At 33.3% G+C, this 21,941-nt stretch overlaps 1 protein-coding gene and 1 long non-coding RNA gene across 2 annotated transcripts; one reads left to right on the top strand and one right to left on the bottom strand.

The window, feature by feature from the left end:
• Nucleotides 1-1,787: 1,787 nt before the first annotated feature.
• On the bottom strand, nucleotides 1,788-16,389 carry LOC148282916 (WD repeat domain phosphoinositide-interacting protein 4-like). The gene is made up of 7 exons (XM_088224286.1): nucleotides 16,169-16,389; nucleotides 15,766-15,840; nucleotides 13,622-13,799; nucleotides 12,310-12,490; nucleotides 8,688-8,881; nucleotides 7,249-7,445; nucleotides 1,788-3,810 (listed from the first exon to the last, which is right to left on the bottom strand). The coding sequence occupies exons 1-7, from the start codon at nucleotides 16,242-16,244 to the stop codon at nucleotides 3,695-3,697; spliced, it is 1,017 nt and encodes a 338-aa protein (XP_088080412.1). The 5' UTR covers nucleotides 16,245-16,389; the 3' UTR covers nucleotides 1,788-3,694.
• Nucleotides 16,390-17,628: 1,239 nt separating this feature from the next.
• Nucleotides 17,629-20,082, top strand: LOC148282915 (uncharacterized). The gene is made up of 3 exons (XR_015821985.1): nucleotides 17,629-17,863; nucleotides 18,506-18,596; nucleotides 19,920-20,082. It is a non-coding gene; the product is annotated as an uncharacterized LOC148282915 (long non-coding RNA).
• Nucleotides 20,083-21,941: the final 1,859 nt, after the last annotated feature.

Below are 21,941 nucleotides of genomic sequence, written 5' to 3'. Positions count from 1 at the left end.
AAACACAACTTTTTAAAATTGATTTAATGCAAATGTTGTCATAATTAATAAAATTAATAATTGAATAATGAATAAGCGCAGATAAGTAATTTAAAAACTGACCATACAATATGTGATTCCACATATGTATGTAGTTAAGTGTCAAAGCAACAACCTTAACTGAAGAAGGCAAAAAATAAACTTTCTCATTAAAAATGTGTAGTTTCTTTTTAATGAGGAAGTTCAGTGGTATTTAAAAATAAAAAATGATGTATCCTATTAACAGCGCTATGATTGCATCAAGTTCTGCTGATAGGTGAGTTGGCTTCCTGGAAACCGGAAATCTATCACAACACTCCTTTACTGGTTTATTCGGAAGAACTTGTGAGAACAATATTTATAATAAATTTCCCGTAAGACTGATCATCCTCATAATTTTTATTTAAATCGAATACTCCCCACAAGCCATTTTCTTACCAATTATTATACTATCTTCAAAAACGGTATGCAAAGGCTCTATACGTGTGTATAATTATAGTCTAGCCATACAAAAATATTTTATTAATAATAATTATGAATTTAATACACAGACGCTTATATTTTATATAAATTTTAAAGGTATCTTGACTTTATAGGACTTATTTCACATTATACAAAGAAAACTCAGTCGCATAATGTGAGTTTTAATAATAGTATATTTACAATTAAGTTCACTAGTAAATCCCGAAGGAACACATTATAAATAAAATGAAAAGCCGTAATGTCAACAAGTAATGCCATAATTAAAAGTAATTTTTGATATTAAAAGTTCTAAACTGGATTTCTTAAATATGTAGCTTCTTAGCTCTTTAAATTTTTAATATTTTTTTTATACGAGAATAAACCAATAAGCTTTTTTTTTAGAGGCTCGTCAGCAGAGAAAGAGAGGATATAAAAGGAAGTTATGAAAAATATACAACACTTCAGCCAAAATTAAGAAAAAAAAACATCTTTGATTTTTTTCTTTTAACTGGTGGGAATCGAAACCATGCATGTTTCATAGTTGGCCGTCTAACCGACTGCGCCACGCATAAACCTTATAGTTGTTCTGACAAACAGTTACACAACATAATAGAGAATCAAATAACAACAGTGATTGTAATAATACGCACCTCGTCTTTTCTCAAATATTTTTTTTTTTTAAAAAGCTATGAAGTAGCGAATAAGTCCACTCTTAATGTAGTGGTGTTTTCCAGTCCACATGTCAGTGAATTTATTTGTAATTTTAAGAGTAATTATAAAACGTCACTCTCAACCTCAAAGTAATAACGCGCTATAGCTATAGAGATGCTTATGAGGAAAAAGTATTTGTGATTCCCTCAGTGATTTTCTTGATTTCCCCTGGGCAGCTCTTGGCCTCAAGCATCCTAAGATTGGATCTGAGTTGGATCTTTTTAGCCTTTCCCTTACTGTTCTAAATACACCCGTGCGTTACGGTGCTTTAAAAATAAGAGATTGCATAGAACAAAAGCCTTGCAAAATTTTGATTTAACAAACGTGCAATTGACAGTTTCATCACTGCGCTTGCGATTCTCGACATGAGTACTATAGCTAACTTCGTGATTGATAATTCTAGAATTATTTTTATCTGTATGGGCGGTATATAGTGGTAGCGCGTTATTACTCTGTGCTCTCAACACACAAAAAAAAACAATAAAATCTACACTATTTTAATCAAACCCTAATTTGAGTCAACTAATTTTATTTACTTCTTCTTCTTATGGTTCCTCTCCCCGATGGAGGTTGGAAATCATCATTGCGATTCTTACTTTATTGGCAGCTGCCCTGAACAAAGACTGAGTGCTGCAATGGAATCAGTCGCGCAAGTTCTTAAGTCAAGAGATGCGCCTTCTACCTGCACTGTGTCTTCCTTCAATCCTTCCCTGTAGAATCATTTGTAAAATTTTATATTTTTCGCCTCTCATCACATGCCCAAAGTACTCAAGTTTTCTTTTCTTTATGGTCTTCAGTACCTCTTTATCTTTTTCCATCTGTCGGAGAACATCATCGTTTCGGACTCTATCCACCCAGGAGATTTTTAATATACTCCTGTAGCACCACATTTCAAAGGCTTCGATCTTTTTTTAAGTGTTTTGGGTGAGTGTCCATGTTTCAACGCCGCAAAAAAGTACTGAGAAGACGTAACATTGAGCAATGCGCATTCGGAGGTCTAAATTAAAGTCTCTACTGCAAAGAAGGTCACGCATCCTAAAAAAGCAGTCTCGCGACATCTCTATTCTGACTTTGATCTATTGCGAGTGATCCCATTTATCATTCAGCCAACATCCTAAATATTTATATTGATGAACTTGCTCAATAACCTGCGCTCCAAATTTTAAAGTCATTGGGATAGTTTGTGGCCTTTTCCGAATAACCATACATTTAGTCTACTACTAAAAACAAAAAAAATATTAAAAAATAAGGCGCAATAACATTTGTCAGATTGATTTGACAACAAAACAATTGTCAGATTTTTTCAGTTTTTAAGAAATAAAATTAGAAGACTCTAATAAGCGTTTGATTATAATATTGAGTTCTACAAAATAAACACCAACTTAATAAATAAAATTGACTGTATTTAAAAATGTCTTGATAAGAAAAAGAGCATCTTTTTAAATATTTTTTAGTAAAATAAACTAATTTATTTTCAAATTTTGTTTGAATTTATCCATTTCAGATACTATGTACTATTTATCAACAATAACTTGTCAATATGTAATTTTTTCAGTACTGATCAAAATTTCCCAATTACCTCAAACATCACAGTATGTTTAAAGGATTTTACAGCACTTTACAACACTAGCTTTGCTACCGAGTCAAAATTATCAAAACTTAACATGTTTTTACAAGACCCCGTTCTCTGACGACATCCAATTGTATTTGCACAATAAGACGTGAAGCACCAAGACCTTATTATATAACGTGACTCAAGTGATAAATAAAACCAACTCCTCAAATCGCAAAATAAGAAATGCAAAGGGCAGTTTGACAAATGACATCTGCTTTTTATTCACACTACTAACAGGGATGTTTAGTTTTTTTTTACAGTTTTTGTTATTTTTCTTTTGTTAAATTTTAGGGAAGTTTTCCCATGCAATTGAATGTTCATATTATTGTTATTTTTTGTACTGGCAAATAAAGAATACGGTTATGTGTATGAAATAGAACCCAAACCCTGGATGAGTGTTTTTCACTCAGTAGCTTCACTCGGGTAAAAATCCTGAAAAAAAATCGAGTGGAGATGAAATCCGCCTCGTAGTGTAGCGGTTGGCGCGTTCGCCTATCATAATTGAGATCTTAGGATCAATTCCTGGCAAGGTGGATGTAAAATATTGGTTTTAAAGGTGGTTCTACACTGCAATATTTCATTGCTACACTGATCACCTGACTTTCTATGTAACAAAAACAATCCGTATATGATGCGTTTGGAATTCCAATGCAGTGCCCTATGCACCACTGAGTTTGATAGGGAGATTATTGCCATGTAAAAGATATTTTTAATACGATTTGATAGAGCGAACTTTATAAGTACTCGGCCATTTGAGAAGTTTTTTTTTCACTTGGTGTTAGCTCTGTAATAAGGTCCCGGACGAAGCGATCCTAGTTACCAGATGAAACTATGTATATTCAATGCACCACATTGCAGGGCTCAGTAGTAAGTAGAGTTTTGGTGGTTTTACGTAATGAAATCGTTGTCATCGCCAACTTCGAGGAAAACATCGTACGCTTCCCGGTGACAGGCGCCTTCGCTGGTAAACACATACTTGTGAAATGTCCCGTCCACGCAAATAGCTAAAAAGAAACAAAATGTTATATTTTGGATGTTTGTAGCGCTAACTTTGTGGTTCATTGTTATATTTTAAAAGAATAAATAAAATCACTTTGTGTTTTGAACCACTTGTTTAGAGAAGAATAGAAATATTACATTTAAATAATAAAACTCAACAATTAAATCATTTGGGAATCCTCGAAATCAAAAAAGCCTTCAAACATAATTTAAATATTTTAAATAATCAATTAAATTTAAGTCAAAGCCCTATTTTCAATATTTTCCCTGTAAAATCTAACCCTACCTTAAACACAATTACCCTCTCCCCTACCTCTACCCTACCATAAACACAATTACCCCCTCTGCTATCCTTTTCGACACCCACAGTTCACTGCTTCTTTGGGGTATATTTAGTCATTATATAACCCTGAACAGGGCAACGTGAGTTGACGAAACTAGTCGGTTGTGATAGTAAATATCACAACCGACGTGGTTCAAAAACCAAAGTGATTTTATTTATTCTTTTAAAATAATGAACAAAATGTTACTTTATTTAGTCGTAAAAAAAACTCAACAAGTTACAAGTACTGTATGTGTTTGTGTATGTTTTATATGTAGATGCATGTAGATATGTTTGTGTATGTTTTATATGTAGATGTATGTAGATATGTTTGTGTATGTTTTATATGTAGATGCATGTAGATATGTTTGTGTATGTTTTATATGTAGATATGTACATGCATGCGTTCATACATGTGTGCATGAATAGCTCGGAGTGTGCTAGTATTTTAATTTATTACCAATAACCTCCATGGAAAGCGCAAATGTTCATTGTAAAATCATTATTTTCTCACTTAGGTTTTTTGATTATTTATTTTTTGTCACATTTAATGTTTATACCTTTTACATAATTTATGAAAACTTAATTGGTCTTTTTATGTTAGAAAATCTTTGTTTTTAATGCTTATTATGTATGACTATGTTTTCCAAATAAAATAAATGTAGGATGCTCAGTAAGTTCGACAAGAGTGAACGCCATTTCATACTGTTATCTCCGTCCTTAGCAGACCTACGCCAATTAACTGCAGTATGTGAGTAGTTTGTCAAAGAAAACGGATTAAAATACAACGTAAGAAAGTGCGAGATGGTTGCTTTTAAGACAAAGACCTCAAGTACATGTTCCACCACTCTTCATCGACGGCGCAGAAGCAAAAAGAGTGAAGTCGTTCAAATATATGGCCATGTACTTGAGGAAAACTGTGCGGACGATTCCGATGTAAGAGGACAATATCGAGCCTATTGTACACGAGGTAATATGCTAGCACGAAGATTTTCTCAATGCTCCGGGAAATGCAGAACAGGTTGTTTCAGGTGCTGTGCTATGCACGGCACCACGCAGCAATACGCCAGTGAGCTGTGGTGTAAATACAACCAACAAGTGTTGGGGACATGAAAGTGTGCTATAGGAATGGTTATAGAGCCCTCCACAAGCTTCCCTGACATTGCAGCGCGAGTGAGATGTTTACTACTGCTAGACTCCCTCACTGAGATGGATTGCTGCGACACCGGATAGCAGGCCTCGGAGAACGGCTGGGGAAAAGCCCAAACATCATAATCAGCCCATTGGTGGAACACTGCTGGGAATCGAGATTGTGGCAGCATTGGATCAGGACTCTTAAATGCCATTCTGCAAAGTTTAGTTACCTATTCTACTACTTTCAATTATTTTCTTTTTAGATTTATTCTTTAAATCCTGTGGTTTAAATGTATTTATAAACCCCTTACGGATTACATTGATTTAACTAAATATTTTTTCTTTTTTAAATTCATATTCTTTGCTAATGATCATATTTTTAATGTCATTGTAAAGGTTGTATGAGTCTTTTGTTTAGTTTTGTCTGCTAGTTTATTGTATAATTTCAGTTCATTAACCCATAAACCCAGTTCATTAGTCTTGACTGTCCTGTCCGTTTTAGAGTGTTGTATATGATATTGTTCTGCTATTCTCATATTGTGTCCACATTTACTACAATTTTTCCCATGAATATTTTTATTTTTATATTGTTTACATCTGTTTTTATTTATCACGTGAATGATGTTTTTTCTAAATCTGTTTCATTTCTGATTTTTCTATACTTTGTAATGGTTATTGTTAGCTGGCTGAGTATTGCACTACCCGCTCAATTAAGTTGGAATAAAAATTACTATTTTTATTGAATTTCTAGTACATTGATGAGTTTATTGCTGTCTAACAATATATCCAACGGTTGTCAAGTTTTGTACAATTTTAAAGCTGTTTACAATTAGTGGACAAATATATTTATTTATTTATTACGCCATAGCCAATTTGTACAAATTGTATAACATAGTTAAAAAGTAATCAAATATAAGATACATATTAAATTTATAAATCTTACATACATTATGATGTACACATAGACACATTATGTTGATGTTGTTTACGTTAGTATAAATAAATTGAATTTTATAAATTGATTTTTAAAATTATTTTTTTATTTTAATCCGGATAGTTGGAGTTTTACTGTAATTGGACAACTTGAGGTATCCCGATAATAAATACAGTAAAACCACATTTTTACATTCATCAATTTTTAGTTTTCCCACTTTTTACGCCGAAATGTTTGGGTCCCATTTTTTCCATTCAAATATTCCCCAATTAACGTTTTTTTATGTTTTTCATAACCCCGGTTTTACGTTAAAAATTTTTCATAACTCATTCGATCTGTCAAAAGACAAAGAGCTGCGCGCCGCCGCGTTTGCCCAAAATGGTGAATAAAATCAAGGTAAATGAAAAAATGTGTAAATTGTTGTCTCAAACTAAATTCAAAGGTTCAGTGTAATTGACCATTTTGTTTAAGTGTAAGTTTAAAATTTGGCAGTAGAAATATTATTTGAAGTTATAAACAGAATTTGGAAAAAAGATTGTTTAAACAGTTAGCATAAAAGTGTGAAACAGTTTTGCCGCGATGTAGATGACAGTTGAAATTCTGTGGTGCCATACTAAAAAATTGTGTGCATTTTATGCAAATTCAAATTTTTATTTTTGTGTTTTAAGGTTGAGTTTTTTTATTTTTTTTTTATAGTTTTTTTTTTTAATTCAATGAAAAAAAACTCATTGTGGTATTGATTAAAAAAATACAAAATATTTTTAATGAAATCATAGGTAAATATGAATAGTCCCCAATTATGAGAGTTTTTTACAATTTTTCGGCAGTTTTTCATTTCCTCACTTTAGTGTTTTCCTCAGTTTTCAGACTTTTTTTTTGTTGCTCCCTTGAAAGACGTAAAACAGGGATTTTACTGTATGTGATAGTGGAATGTATCAACCGTGTAAAAAGGGAACTGGAATCACATCTCCAACTCACCATGTTTTATTTTTTTCCACTTATGATAAAATCTTGGGAGCCTCGAAGGAAACTTCGAGAAATCTATAGTATTACCTGCAACGCTGGTGTTACTGAGAAAGGCGCATAGTGCGGGCTGCTCTCTCGGTACAGCCCCCGAGGCGAGAGGCCTCTCGCCCCCGAGTAGGGCGCCGCCCCCTCCGCCGCCTCCGCCCCCGCACACCCCAAACACGTGCAGGGTCCCCTTGTCGGAGCAGCAGCACAGGAGCTCACCGCCGCGGGAGAAATTCATGCTGAAGAAGAGAGGTATAGTGAGAAATAAATTTTCCGTGTGTACATTTAAAACCTAAAGTAAAATAAATTCAGTGTTTAAAAAAATATATACTTTACAACCATTGAGGTGCGAATCGTATATATGTGTGCATGTACGGGTATAGATATCCATAAAGATATGGATATAGATATAAATATGGAAATAGATATTGATATGTAAAGAAATAATGTTTTTTAAAAAAAGGCTTTGTGCCTATTAATTATGTACACTTTTTGTTTTAAATTTTGTTATTCCGGTTTTGTATTTATTTTTTGCTTTTTTTTACATTTTTCTAAATATTGTTTGAAAACATATTATATATGTACTTTTTTTTTGCTCCTTATATTTAAATTAGTAGTAATTATTATTATACAACTATGTAGTGTGATCATATGTTTTCATGTAAAGGATCTTTACCGGCAAGCCATATTAATTGGCTTGGTGAGTCCTGTAAGAAAAATATTTTTAAAATGTTTAAAAAATATAATAAAAATGTAATATTATATGTAAATAATAAATAAATTAAAAAGTGGGCAGCTTACCATTATATTTGACTATCGATAATAATGTTTAATAGTAAAGGAAAATGAATAAAATAATTGTTATTTATTATAAATTACTCCGAAAATAAATATTAATAAAGCGCGCCCGGCCCGTTCCCAGTGAATAAAGAAACTAGCAGATCACTTCAGCTTATTTCTTCATACAAATATGTATACTGTATTTAAATTCGTAAAACCAGTTGCTGTTGTTTCCTCCTAAAGTAGGCTTTACCAATTACAGATATTTTTTGAAGATGGTCTATTTGAAAAATAGTACTTAAAACATGATTTCCTGAGGCCTATTTTCTATAATATTATACAGTTGACATATGACATAGGATGTGCGACATTCTAGGCCATCCTACAGTACTATTCATTATAGCCATATACAGGGTGTTCTTTAAACCGTCACATCCGAAACCACGATGATCAGTATGGGCAAGAAGATATATTAGCATATTTAAAACAATATTTAGAAGTAAGCAACCATTTGTTTTTTTAAAATTTTATTTTTGTAAATTTTATTTGTTCAAAAAATTTATTTTAATGTGCCAATATGTCTTCTTGCTCATACTGATCATCGTGGTTTCGGATGTGACAGGGTTTAAAGAACACCCTGTATATTCTTTTGTCATTCATTCGTTCTTCACGACTAAACCACTTTAGTGATCCTGTCTTACCAGAACAGTGTGGCGTGGTCGGCCCCTCGACGAAGGGTGTGAAGCAGCACCCGTCTCCGAGTGCACCAGACTCGCAGCAAGGTTCCCCGCTCTGAGGCCGTGGCCAGTAGGGCTCCGCCGGCCGATAAGGCTACGCAACGCAGGGCCCCGTTGTGGCAACGCAGAACACTGACAGCCCCAGAAGCATTCACATCCTGCCAAATTAATACAATTATAAAATAAAAATAATGAACATATTATAAAATAAAAACTTTGATATTAGTGTTACACGTTTATTTAATTAAAAGAACACAACTAATATTACAATCAGATCCTCATTGATCCAAGATTGTAAATATCTCTACATAGAGTCCAAGATTCTATGTATAGATATTTACAATTCGTTCAAATAATTTGCTGGCGACCTCTTTGGTGTAATGGCTAAAGGTTTGGTTATAGTTTCCTAGGAAAGCAATGCCATTATCTATCGGCCGCATATTAATGCATAGCATATTAATGCTGTGATGACTAAGATGGGTGACTTAACAGTGTCCAGAGATGTAAACTGAACTCTTTCGCTGCTGAATTTGGGGAGTGCGGTTGTAATGCCCATGCGGGGTTTATTTTAGAATAATTATTTTAAACAAAATAAATTCTTACCTTTATTTAAACCGCTTAATTTTTTTATATGTTGTGGATCATGACACATTACAAATTTTGACTCACTATTATTATCACTAAATCACTTAACACTATTTTAAAAAAAACTCAAAGTTTTAAGGTCCCCCATACAAATCAAAATAATGTATAGTCTGTTCATGATTTTTTGACACTTTAAAAAAAAAAAATTTTTTAGAAAAAAATAAGCGAGTTATTCTTCGAATAGTTTGTACAACTTAACATATTTTATTATTATTTGGAACAGTGTAAATTTTAGTATCTTGATATCGTATGATATTCCTCAAAACATGGCGCAGCACATAATGGAACGTTGCAATCTACGCACATAAACCTAGTTTCTTTGCAGATTTTTTTTTGACGTCTTTGGGATTGTGAACAAATATGACAACATGGTTTTTATGGTTTTTTTTTATCTGGTGTCTCAGGAATGAGTTTTGGGAAACGTGAGAAATGTCTACCGGTCAGACTCAGCAGATGATCCGTGATGTCGTTGGCCGACCAGTTTTATGATCGTGAATATGATATTTACTAAAGATTTGCATAGCTGTTTCTAACTGAAAATCTGCTAATGAAGGTTTTTTTCGGTAACTGTCAAATATACGGCGTGAGAATTTAATAATATCATATCAATAGAATGAAACACTATTTTTTTATATCACTTTGTGGTCTTTCTTAAACATCCAACAGAACTCAGCAACATGTCTGTTCTATCTACAGTTCCCATGTTGATGTTATAGTCTAAAACAACTTCGGGCTTTATAGTTGGTTGTTTTGTCTTCCAATCCAATTTCCCCGATGCGCCCATTGAATCGTCGTGCATCGTAGAGAGCATGTGGACTTCCTTCTTGTCTTGCCATTTGAGGGCCATCATGGTGTCAGAGTTCATGGATGATACTTCACCTTTTTTTAGCTTCTCAAAAGTAGGAAACCACTTCCGATTCTTCCATACAGTAGCACACGCGTTCGTTCCATTGCCATGTAATACTTGGAACAGTAATGGACTCGTGTACCAATTGTTCATCTTAAAGAAGTGCCCTTTATTAAAAAAGTCAGTCATGAAAGTGGTAACCACTGATCCCGACTTACCAACATTAAATTTATCGTATATCTCTGTATTTTTACCAATATAAGTAATAAAATCTAAAATATAGCCAGTTTTAACATCGCGAAAAACAAAAAATTTAACACCAAAACGGTTTCTTTTTGACGGAAACTTAGTCAACCTTTAAATAACACAAAACTTTCATCAACACACAAATTTTGAAAAAGCTCCAACGTGGATTTGAATTAATTTTTAACGTGCTCTATGATTGGTCTTATTTTATAAAGTTTGTGTTCTTTATTCGCTTCTGCATTGTTACAAAAATGTAACATGCTACTTATTAAAAAATATGTGTTCCGTGACATTACTTGAGAAAATATTGGAGTAACTAGGCCAGCACGGTTGACCAATGTTCACTCAAAGAAAGTTTTTTACTTCGTACCATCAACTTGGTTAAACCAAAAAATATATACATCTTGTCAGTTGTAACATTCTTCCATTTGAGAATATCAATTAGCAGTTTTCATAACATCGTCATAATATATATTAGTTTGTGCGCTATTTTCTCCATCAAATCGTTCGATAAAAAATGCAAAAATATGTCAGATTCACTGCAATCATCGTCAAATGGAATTTTAACACCAGAATCTGCAGTGCTGAATTCCTGAACCTCAGGAGAATGGGGACCACCTACCCATGCAGGAGGTGTATGTGGTGATGTCTGAGTTATGTTTTCTGATGTGCTTGTCGATGGATGAGGAGATATTACTGTAGGTGCGTCAAATTAAAAAATAACAGATTCGTCTTTAGAAGGTAAATCTAAATCAGAATCATCGCTATGGTCTTCTTCTGAATCACTGTTCATTAAGAAGTTCATTATTTCATCATCTCTCCCTAACAAATTTTTATCTCCTGAATGAGCCATTATAAATTAACTTTAAATAATATCTCCACAATAAAAAAAGTCAAGAATGTTATAATAAAACCACTAAAAACTAGTATGTAACACAATATTCAGTCCAGCAAAATATAATAACAAGAGATTCATATAACCATATCAAAGATGAAATCCGAATATTGTTTGAATGTTTATGTAACAGAAATAATAAAAAATTGAATGACAATAAAACAAATCACCAGTCCTGGTAATTAAGTTGGTTGAAAGGAAACCGATGTTTACTTTATCCCAGATTAAGTGTTAACCGCGCAGGCAAGTAGGTACGTACATTATTATTGAAACATGTCAAGTGCATACGGTGGTAATTTCAGACTGGTTCCGAAAACTGATTAGAAAAAATATTAAAAATAATAGCATGTGTCCTAAAAAAATCCCATGCCTAGAGAAAAGATGGATTTATCAAATGACGTAAAAAAAGTTTGACACAAGTGTGTATAGAGGCCACTACTAGGAAGATAATATTGAAAACAGCTATGTTTGAGATCCGCAGTTGCGGCACGGTCGCCGCGTATCGGCTATGCTCGGGACCTGCAGTGAAAGGATTAAAGAAAGCGATGATACTATCTGGCAGCCATGACAACTTATCTGTAAAAAAATTGCCCGCGATCAGTCGTAATGTAGAAATCAATTACATAGGTAGAAAAAATATTATCATATGAAATGTTTTGAAATAGAAAAACTGAAAAATATGATAAACTTTTTACTTGTAGCTGTAATTTCCCATAGCACTGAACTTTCTCATTCAAACAAGAACATATGTTGGGCATCTATCAGCCATCATCAACCTCTCAGGCTCCCGGCGACCAATTTCACTAAGTAAAGCAGTCGGTAACTTTTTAAGCTTGTCTCTTAAAATATTTTCGCAGTTCAGGCATTTTATTACATAATTTTTGTCCTACGTAAGTATTGTCTCTGTGCTAAAGACGTTTTAACCCTATTCAAGTTTTTATTTTAAAAATTACCAGCAATTGCACAGATCCTGTCTTGTGTCCGGGCGCCGCCAGCAGCCTCCTTGGACCCTCGACCAGAGCGGCGAGCTCACATATACCCTCAGGGTTGGGAGGAGTCTGCAGAACTTGTTGAGCTTTGGTCCCGCCCGGCCATCTCACTACAAATACAGATAGATCCAACGCTACGGCAATCCTGTAAGAGACGTCATATATTATTATCACTATCCCAGATCTCACTGGCGTCAAATCCCGGGGCAGCAATAGACCGCAGCACAAATGAAAATTAACACTGGAAGCAACCTTTTAAAAAATTGAGCTTTGAATACGTATCACCATTATGGACAACAGGGCCTGCGTTGAATGGAAGAATAATTATATAGATTGAATTATAGACAAGCAGATTCTAGCTCCACAGATAGGAACTAGATTACAGCGTGTCTTGCAGCTACAGAGCGCATGGACGGTATGAAATCTATCCCCAATTTACATAATTTAAAAACTGAATTTTTGTTTCTCTAATTATTTTTCCAAAATCATATACAAATAAGAGCTAGATTACAACACATCCTGCAGCTACAGAGCGCATGGACGGTTGGAATTCTAAACCCTATTTATGAATTTTAAGGTTGAAATAGTTTTATAGTTCGTGACATTTACTTAAGTACTTATTACTTAACTTTTTGTCTTGGCTTTAATTTTTTTTAGTTGTGTTTTATTTCAATTGTACCTGTATATATTAAAAAGAAATGTATTTACCATTGTTAAATGGACTTAATAAGTCCGTAAATAAATAAATAAATTAACTTGTCAAAATTGAGCAAATTTCTATGTTGGTAAAACTTCACATATATTATAAATATTAAAATAAAATAAGAAATACATTTTAAATAAGAGTTAAAAAACATATAAGATGTCACAACAATAATAACTTCTCGGAATTCGTGAATCATCCAATATTTTACATAAGTTTTGTAATTTTGAAATTACACTGCCCGTGACATCATGAGTTCGAGTTGAGTTTTTACGCAAGTAGGCGAGTTTTTCTGACACTTAAAAAGAGAACCCCGTACCCTTCAAAACACTCCAAACATGTGTTAACCTAAACCTGTGACGTTTTAAAGCAGTTTTTTTTATTATTTTTTTTATACTTTTTTGAGAAACTTCACGGAACTATTAAATGCTCTAATTTTTACCACGTGTAAGAAAATATTTTTCCAAACTAATTTCTTCTAGCACTAAACATCCTCATTGGACTAGGTCTCGTACTTACATTTTATGACATAGAAACATTATTACGTTATGAAAATTTAAAAAATCTGCTTACATATCTCTTCTAATGCGTACTGCTTTGACTGTCGATGGAAACGGAATTTCGCAAATGAACTTGCTCTTGGCGTCGTCGTACACCATGAGCATATTGTCCTGCGACCTCCTCACGAGGAACAGCAGGTTAGTTCTGTTCAGCATCTCACACAGCGTCACATCTCCAACTTCCTCCAAACCTAAGGAAAATCAATCACTTTAACTATAGCAATGGATTCATTTAAAAACCAAAAATACGTTTGAATTTCTTAAAAATTAATGGCTATTCAGATGCAAATCGTGTTTTTCTGGGTTCTAACCTCAAATTTATCCTATAATTAAAGAAAAATATAACAAAATTTGTGTGATTTGAAACGCTGGTTTCTTTTTTAAATATATAAAATTTCAGCTTTTTCCTTTATTAAATTTCCAGTTGAATTCATTAGAGCAAATTTTATTTAAATTATTATTATTATTAATTATACACTAGCAGCTATTATGCTGATGCGTGTACATCAAGTGTACATGGTTATTAAACATTATAAATTGATGTGTGCATCTAGGCGGTTTTTTGAATACATTAACTGAACTAGCACCAATCACTTTCTCAGAAAGCCCATTCCATTTCTCCACGACTCGGTTTTTCGGGAAGTTCTTTCTGGGGTTGGATGAGAAGGAGGTAGTGTTTAGTTTCAATGAAAGACCTCTGAGATGGCGGTTTTCATTCATAGTGAACATTAATTTCAACTTGGGTACATAATACTTGGTCTTTGTATGAGTACCAATGTACCTGAGTTTAGTCTAAATTTCAAGAGGCGTAATCTGCTGGTTGAAAAACAAATATGTTTTAGTTATATAAATCTTTTAAGCACATTATTTACTTTAAAAAAATATTATTTTTATCATTTACTTTATTCTTTTTATGGTGCGATTTTCAAAGCACAGCATTTAAAAACGGCAAAATCACATGATTTTCCTACTTTTTATCAGACTACAGCCTTAACTTCAGTCTGTGTGGTAGTTCATTGCACATTTTTCTGGAAATTTTTATATTATATTCCATTCAAAACATGCTGGGGTTTAAAAGGTTTAAAAATGCCTATCACACTAGATGTTATGAACCAACTTAATAAAGCATAAATAAATAAAGAATACTAAGTTCTTTGAGCAGAACAGGGTCAAGTTCAAACAATACTCGGAATGAGTCATGCCTTTATTTCAAATGACCAACCATTGTTTTTATTCAAAAAAATATTCTCCAATTCATGCTGTTGAGTGATGTCATCGAACTAATGCGTGAAGTTTGAACAGGAACAAACCACGATTTATTGAGACTAACCAGTAAAATAAAATATTTTAAAGCAGCCATTTTAAGACAGTCTTTAAAAAAATTACAATGGTTCTCACAACTTATACCCAATATTAAATTGTGGGGTAATTACTGCAACTAGGTTACTTTAAAATCAGGATTTTTGAGTTAGCCACTAAAACACATATTTATATCTTCCTCCATGAATGCTACAAATTGTGATGCATTCAAATCATCAATGTATTATTATTATTATACATTGATGGATTTAATGTACAACAATAATTTGATTCCAGAGCGTGTCGGTATTTGTAAAGTTTAATAGGATTTTACTGGACTAGGATGGCAATGAAGAAAATTTGTGTGAATGCCCAGTTGCATTCCACCAGCAATACTACTGACTAGTCCAACTCGTTAGCGTCTACGTTGTGAACCCTGGGCAAAAGAATCACACTCATAACAGTGTGATCACGGCAGATAACGAGAGGATGAAAGGCGAGTTTTTGGCGCCTTCAAACCAGATCCAACCAGCTAAGGGAAGGTAACCCCGACAGAAAAATCCACCAGAGACAGAAATGGGAAACCACTCTGGTCATTTTTTCCCAGGAATGACTACGGCGAGTACATCAATAAGCAGACGTAGTTCAAAGTAGTTCATATTAATGAATTTTTCATACATTTTTGAGAAACTTCGCAGTCCAATTAAATGCTCCAATTTCCCGTAGCGCTGAACTTCTTCATTGCATGAAATTGACTGTAATGTATTTGAGTAGGATCTAAATATAAAATAAAAATCGTGTTCAGTTGGACAGTAAAATGGATGGAATTATAATAGTTAAAGAAATGTTAAAACTTACTATAATTTGTCTTCTCTACAAGCGGGTCTACATTGTATATTCTTAGGCCTGTATCCATACAACAGGTGAAACATCCTATAAAATAAAAACATTGGATAAGACACACAACATTTATCTAAAAACCGACTAGAACTCATCACAAAAAACAAAAGCAATGATTGATAATTGCGTTGTAAAATATTTCACAGACAAATACGTAGGACTTCGTGGCGGGGTGCCACTGATAACGAGCACATGGAGAATCCATTGTCACGAAAAAACTTCCAATTACTCGGGCGGGTTTAAAAACGCGACGACTCGTTGCGTTTAACTCAAAATTCGAAATAAACGTAGCGATTAAATTACTAAAATCAAATTTAGAGAACAAAGGAAGCTATGAATACGTGATAAGTATCAAACAGACCTTGGTCTTGGTTGAATCTCAGACTCAGCACTCCACTCCCTCGTCTTGCTCGCGCCATCACTTCTGGTGCCTTCATTTACCGCCAACATATGTCATGAAGTATGATAATCCTCGGTTTTATTTCGCGATTAGCGTCGTTGAGAATGTTTATTACGCACTTTCATTGTGTGTTTAGTATGGACTTGTGACAAACAGCTGATTCAAAAAGATCAAAACAAACTGAGGTTGGCTACGCGAGATATCTGCAAATATTTTTACCAGTGATACCATTTGAAAATTTCGCCAACCAATTTTTTGTTTGTTTGTAGTACTTACGCCTAACTCGAAACTTCATACTACCGGGGCTTGTTATTGTCAATAAAAATAAACTCACCTCTCTTTTTCAACTTTACACTGTTTTGTTAAAATTTTAAGATGTATAACATAAGAATTTAAGATAGATTATATATTATGTATATGTTACGAGCCTTAAACAAAAAAAAATAAATATAAAAATATAAAAAAGCCTTGTTTTGAAAAGCGTAAACAAAATAATTTTTTTTCAATTAGTAGTGTTGGGTAAAGAAAAAAAAATATTCATGTTTTCGCGTACACATATTTTACTCATTCGTGTATTTTATTCATTATTGTTCGTTTGACGACTGCTTATGTAGGTACATAAAATTAAATTGACCAAATCAGTCTATAGGGGATTCGAATCCACCCCTTCGGTCCGGCAAGGTTAAAAATACTCTTATTCTTTTTTCTGTGTAGTGTTACTTTATGTGGTGAAAAATTTGAAAAGTTTTTGTGTGTAAACTTTTACATTACACAAATATCCACATGTCATTACAATCCGATTGTGATTTAATAGGAATAGAGGTTTATTCAATTTGATTATTCCTAAAATTATATTTAGTTTTTTCATTTTAGGAAAATATAAATAATACATTAAATATATATATTTATTGCTAGTACGTCTATAGAGTTGTTTAATTGATTTGTATCCGGGTGGATTGAGAATACAAGTAAATGTGTGTAATATAATCAAAATCATGAAAGAATGTATTCGACTCGGTGGCTACTCTCAGGAAAAAATCTTAAAATGGAAATCGAGTATTCAAAAGTCCGCCTCGTAGCGTAGTGGTTGGCGCATTCGTCTATTATACTTGAGGTCCCAGACTCGATTCCTGGGAAGGTCGGCATAAAATAATTGTTACTAGAGGTGATTTTATACTGAATTATTTTATTCCCCTTAGACTGGCACTTGAAACGCCAGACTGATTACCATGATTTCCTGTAACAATTGATTGAGATATGATGCATTTTATTTAACAATGCAGTGCTCCGCGCTCCATCGTTTGCGGATAAGGGTTTGATGATGATTTATAAAGTAATTAAGTACCTACCTACTAAAAAATATTTTTTTAAACAAAAGAACATTGCAAGTACCAAATGACAGTTTATTAGCAATTTTTTATTTGAAAATTGTTGATTATGTAAAACCATTTTTTTTATTTTTTTATTGGTTCCGGACAATTTTTATACATGGAGGAATTTAACCTTCATCTCCAAATTTTAGTTTTTAAGGGGTTCATTAATTTTATAATTTTTGAAATAGCTTTCAAAATTTTTTCAACATTTATGAAAAGCAGGATACGGTGAAATGACTATTTAAAAAAAATACTTCGATTTGTTTTTTCTCAGACGGCATCGGTATGAATTATTTATTAATGTTTGGTTAATGGAATATTTAAATAAAACAAAATATTATAATGCTGACATCACCTCACTTAAAAATTATAATTCATTTGTAGCAATCTTGCATTTCTGCACAGTTTTTCTGTTTTAATAATAATGTTATAGAATTCTTCACGTTTAAGTAGTAATGGCTATAATTTTTATTATTATTTTGCACGCCCATTATTTAATTAAAGTCGTTTTTCAAAGCAAAATTAAAAATTATGACACTTCTAATGCCCAAAAGCTCGGTCATGCCCAACGCGTGTTTAGTAAATATAATCGAAATCAAAATGCCTGATTGCGCCATGGGTGACAGGGTTTGATGAACAACCTGTATAGAAGCGCCAAGCTTGAACAAGGGTAAATGGATCCACTCTGCAGTGGCTAGGAGAAGCGTATTATTTATAAGCATATTATATTAATCTATGATTTAAAATGTAATGTTGACATAAATATTTTTTTTTTTTTAAATTCGAGCTTCTCATGCGTTGCCACAGGCTCCAGGCTCTTTGGCAAAATAATCTAATCTTGAGCGAAAATTATTAAATAATGTTTTTCAGTACCTAAATACCAATTTATTATTCATTAATATATATATATATATGAACTTTTTAGTTTTACAGAATCTTGAAATGGGCTGCGATGAATTGAAATCCGTCACTCATACGGAATATAGATGGCCACATTCGTTGCGTGTAGTTGGCAGGTAATTAAATATAATTATTCTGTACGTGTGATGTCACTGAACTCCTCCTAAACGCTTAATCGATTTACTTGCGATTTTCAATTTCGATATTAAATTTTTCAATCTAATCTCTAAAAAAAAGTTATGAGCATAAATATTTTTTTCGTCGACCTACCAGGGTTGAATTCGACGAGAATACATATACATAAAAAATGGAAGGATGTTGTTTTTTTTTTTGTGTTTAAAATAGTTTTTATTTTATTTTTACAAACAACATTCGCTTTTTATGGATCCCAATCAGATTCTCTTCTTAAATTCCTTATAATTTCTTCTCATTTATTTCTTTTTACTGGATTTTCGGAATTCTAACATCCTCAACGAACTACTACAACTGCTTCGATCTGATCATGAAATGTCAGGGAACTCACAAAAGTAATGCCCAGATCTTTCACCTTCGAAGTCCTCATAAGATTCTGGTCATTCATTCTACAGCGTAAAAAAACGTTTTGTGAGCCCTGTAGCTCAATCACAAATAACTATCGACGCGACGTGCTAATAAGCGACGTGATAACAATTTCTCACCATGGTTGTTTATCGTATTCGCGATCACAATGGAACATCCGTGAACACCTAATATTAAATGTTCAAATATTTACCTTTCGCGACGTATAATCCTGCTATGCAATCACATATTTGAATTTTACCAGTTTAAATATGGAAAATATTCCAAAACTGCTATTTTTATTTATTTATTATTATGCTATTAATTGCATTTACCCGGCGATTGGCAAGCCAAATGTCAAGAAAAGCAATCGCCATAGTGATTGTAATTTGATTTTAACTTTTTTTGTACTAGATACTCCTTACTATTTTGCAAATACAGTATATTGTATCATTTTTATAGTAAACGCCGGTTTTTCGTCAGTGAACTGTATTTATTTACGAGGAAAACAAAAATAAACCGACACGAACGTTGACTTAGAAATTATACACGCGTTGACTTATGACTGCGATAACTTAAGCATGTTCATTGTTGTTCATTGTGATTGCTCAAATGCTTAGCACGTTTTTAAGCACGGCGATAGTTTTTTGTGATTAAGCTACTGGTGAAAGACATAACTGAGCATTTTTAAATATTATAGAATCATTTCTTCTCACTATAAAGCTGATATTTATGTAGGGTTAGACAGAAACACATATTTCAATAAAGATAGTGGGGTTGCCTCGGATATCTGATCCGCGGTTCCGCAATAATACCACGAGACCACAACCCAGTTCTCCGGATCAAGTGGTCACCGAAAATTTAATTCAGGTATTTGATTAGCTAAATTTCCATATTTTCAGAGCTTGCGAACCGCCTGTGCCAGCCCACTTTGCAGAAGTTGTTAAAGAAAAGCGGTTTCCAACATGTGGCTGCGGAAGGCATCCCCACGAGCCACAGTTGAAGAGATACGCGAAGCTTTCAGATAGACACAAAGCACTGTGCCAAGAATATGGAATTGTCGTTAGAGAGGTAAGATTTTCTTCTTGTTTTGTTTGATATTAGCACTGAAAACGACAAAACGACAAAGCACATAAGGCATGTCCAGTATTCTAAAAATACCCTTACAGTGATAAGGGAGAGTATCTATTGCATATATAGTAACTGAAAATATGAGAACTATAGTGCTTTAAATATAACTTCATTAGAATGACAGTTGTCAGAAAAAGTGGCGACATAACTTTGTAGTAACGTCTAAGGAGTTATTTATATTGACACACGAACAATCATTCGTATCTGGCATGTTCATTTATTTTTTAAATACAATACTTGACATATAAATCAACATAATTCTATAAAATCAGTTTTAAAACTTAAAAAAAAAAAACTAATTATTAAAGACGTGTTTACAAGGTTACGTTATTTTGAAAAAATGACAGAGATGGGACAAATTGATCAAAGTAAATCAATCGAATAAAAAATAGTCAATTTGTTGTTGTTCATGAATAAAAGTATTTAATGTTTTATTTTTTAGTAAATAATTGTCTAAAACACACTAAAATAGGCTTGAGTTTGCGTTTTGATACCAATTTGTGGAAACCGAGTTTCATGATTACATGAAAAAACTGATAAAATCGATTTGATCGGTACATGATCAATGATTTGTAATTTCCATCACTAGTGACGTTAGTTTGACAGCTGTCATTTTAACCAAGCTATATTTTAAGGACTATAACTACTCACTAACTATACCGGCATGGATTTTTTTCTTAATTTACCAAGTCTTTCAAAACGCCGCCCGCCGCGCCGATTTATCTGCATTTAAAAATTACTTTATGGTTTATTTGATGTCCCGACTATTCTTCAACAAATGCCTCTTAATGTTATTTTACGCACACTCAGAAAGAATGAAATTCTATTCCCCGGTCATGATAAGACTAATAATTATAGTTTCCTGGCACCTCCATCCAGAAAGATCAGACTTGTTAACGAAAATCAGAATCTGAATTATTTTGGTTGTAAATTTTTTTTTTTTTTAAAGGAATAAAAGAAATATTTGCGTTCTTATGATTTACCCAAATATTTAATTTAGAGGGCCATTTTCAACGAGTTGTAAATAACTCACTATTAGAAAATGGAATCGAGTTGGGGTAGAGTGGGATTCGAACCGCGGACCTTCGGTCCGTGAGTCCGAGACACTAGCCACAGGACCATAACTTCAAAAATACTTAATAATATTCACCACCTAAATTCCTTGAAAAATTCATTAATAACTACCACTACTCCTACCATCACGCATTTCTCCGTAGGGGTAGGCAAAGAGAATGGACCGCCACACACGTCTATCCTGGCATACATTCCTAGCTTCTTCCACATGCATACATCTTGTCATGTATGTCCTTCGGTTCTGTCTGCTTTTGACATGACCATACTTAAGATTTTGTTTTATCTGATCATGCCATGTCTTTCTTGGTCGTCCTCGTCTAACGTTACCGTTCATTTTCGCCATATATACTTGTTTTACCATTCTTTCGTCGTTCATTCGTTCTACATGACCAAACCATCTCAGATACCCTGTCTTAATCTTTTCAATTATACTTGACTCAGATTTACACCCTCGCCTGATTAATTAATAATAATTAATTAATTCCTTCCATTATCTAAAATCACCCTGGATCCCATAATGTTGGTCTCTTATATTTTTTTGTCTTTGTTTTTTCTTATGTTTTTTTATTTTTTTTATTTTATTTTTGCACCACAACAGGCCAGGAGGCCCAATTACAGTGGTGAATTACATCACAGAACACCCAGGCTTGAGAAAAATCACATTTAATTTTTGTGTTCTCACCGGGAATCGAACCCGGAACCTTCCGTCTGTGAGTCGA

This window comes from Micrasema longulum, unplaced genomic scaffold (genome assembly GCF_059751315.1).
Source record: "Micrasema longulum isolate JH-2025_06_02 unplaced genomic scaffold, ASM5975131v1 h1tg000278l, whole genome shotgun sequence".
Lineage (NCBI taxonomy): Eukaryota > Metazoa > Arthropoda > Insecta > Trichoptera > Brachycentridae > Micrasema > Micrasema longulum.
This window is presented reverse-complemented; position numbering and strand designations above follow the sequence as displayed.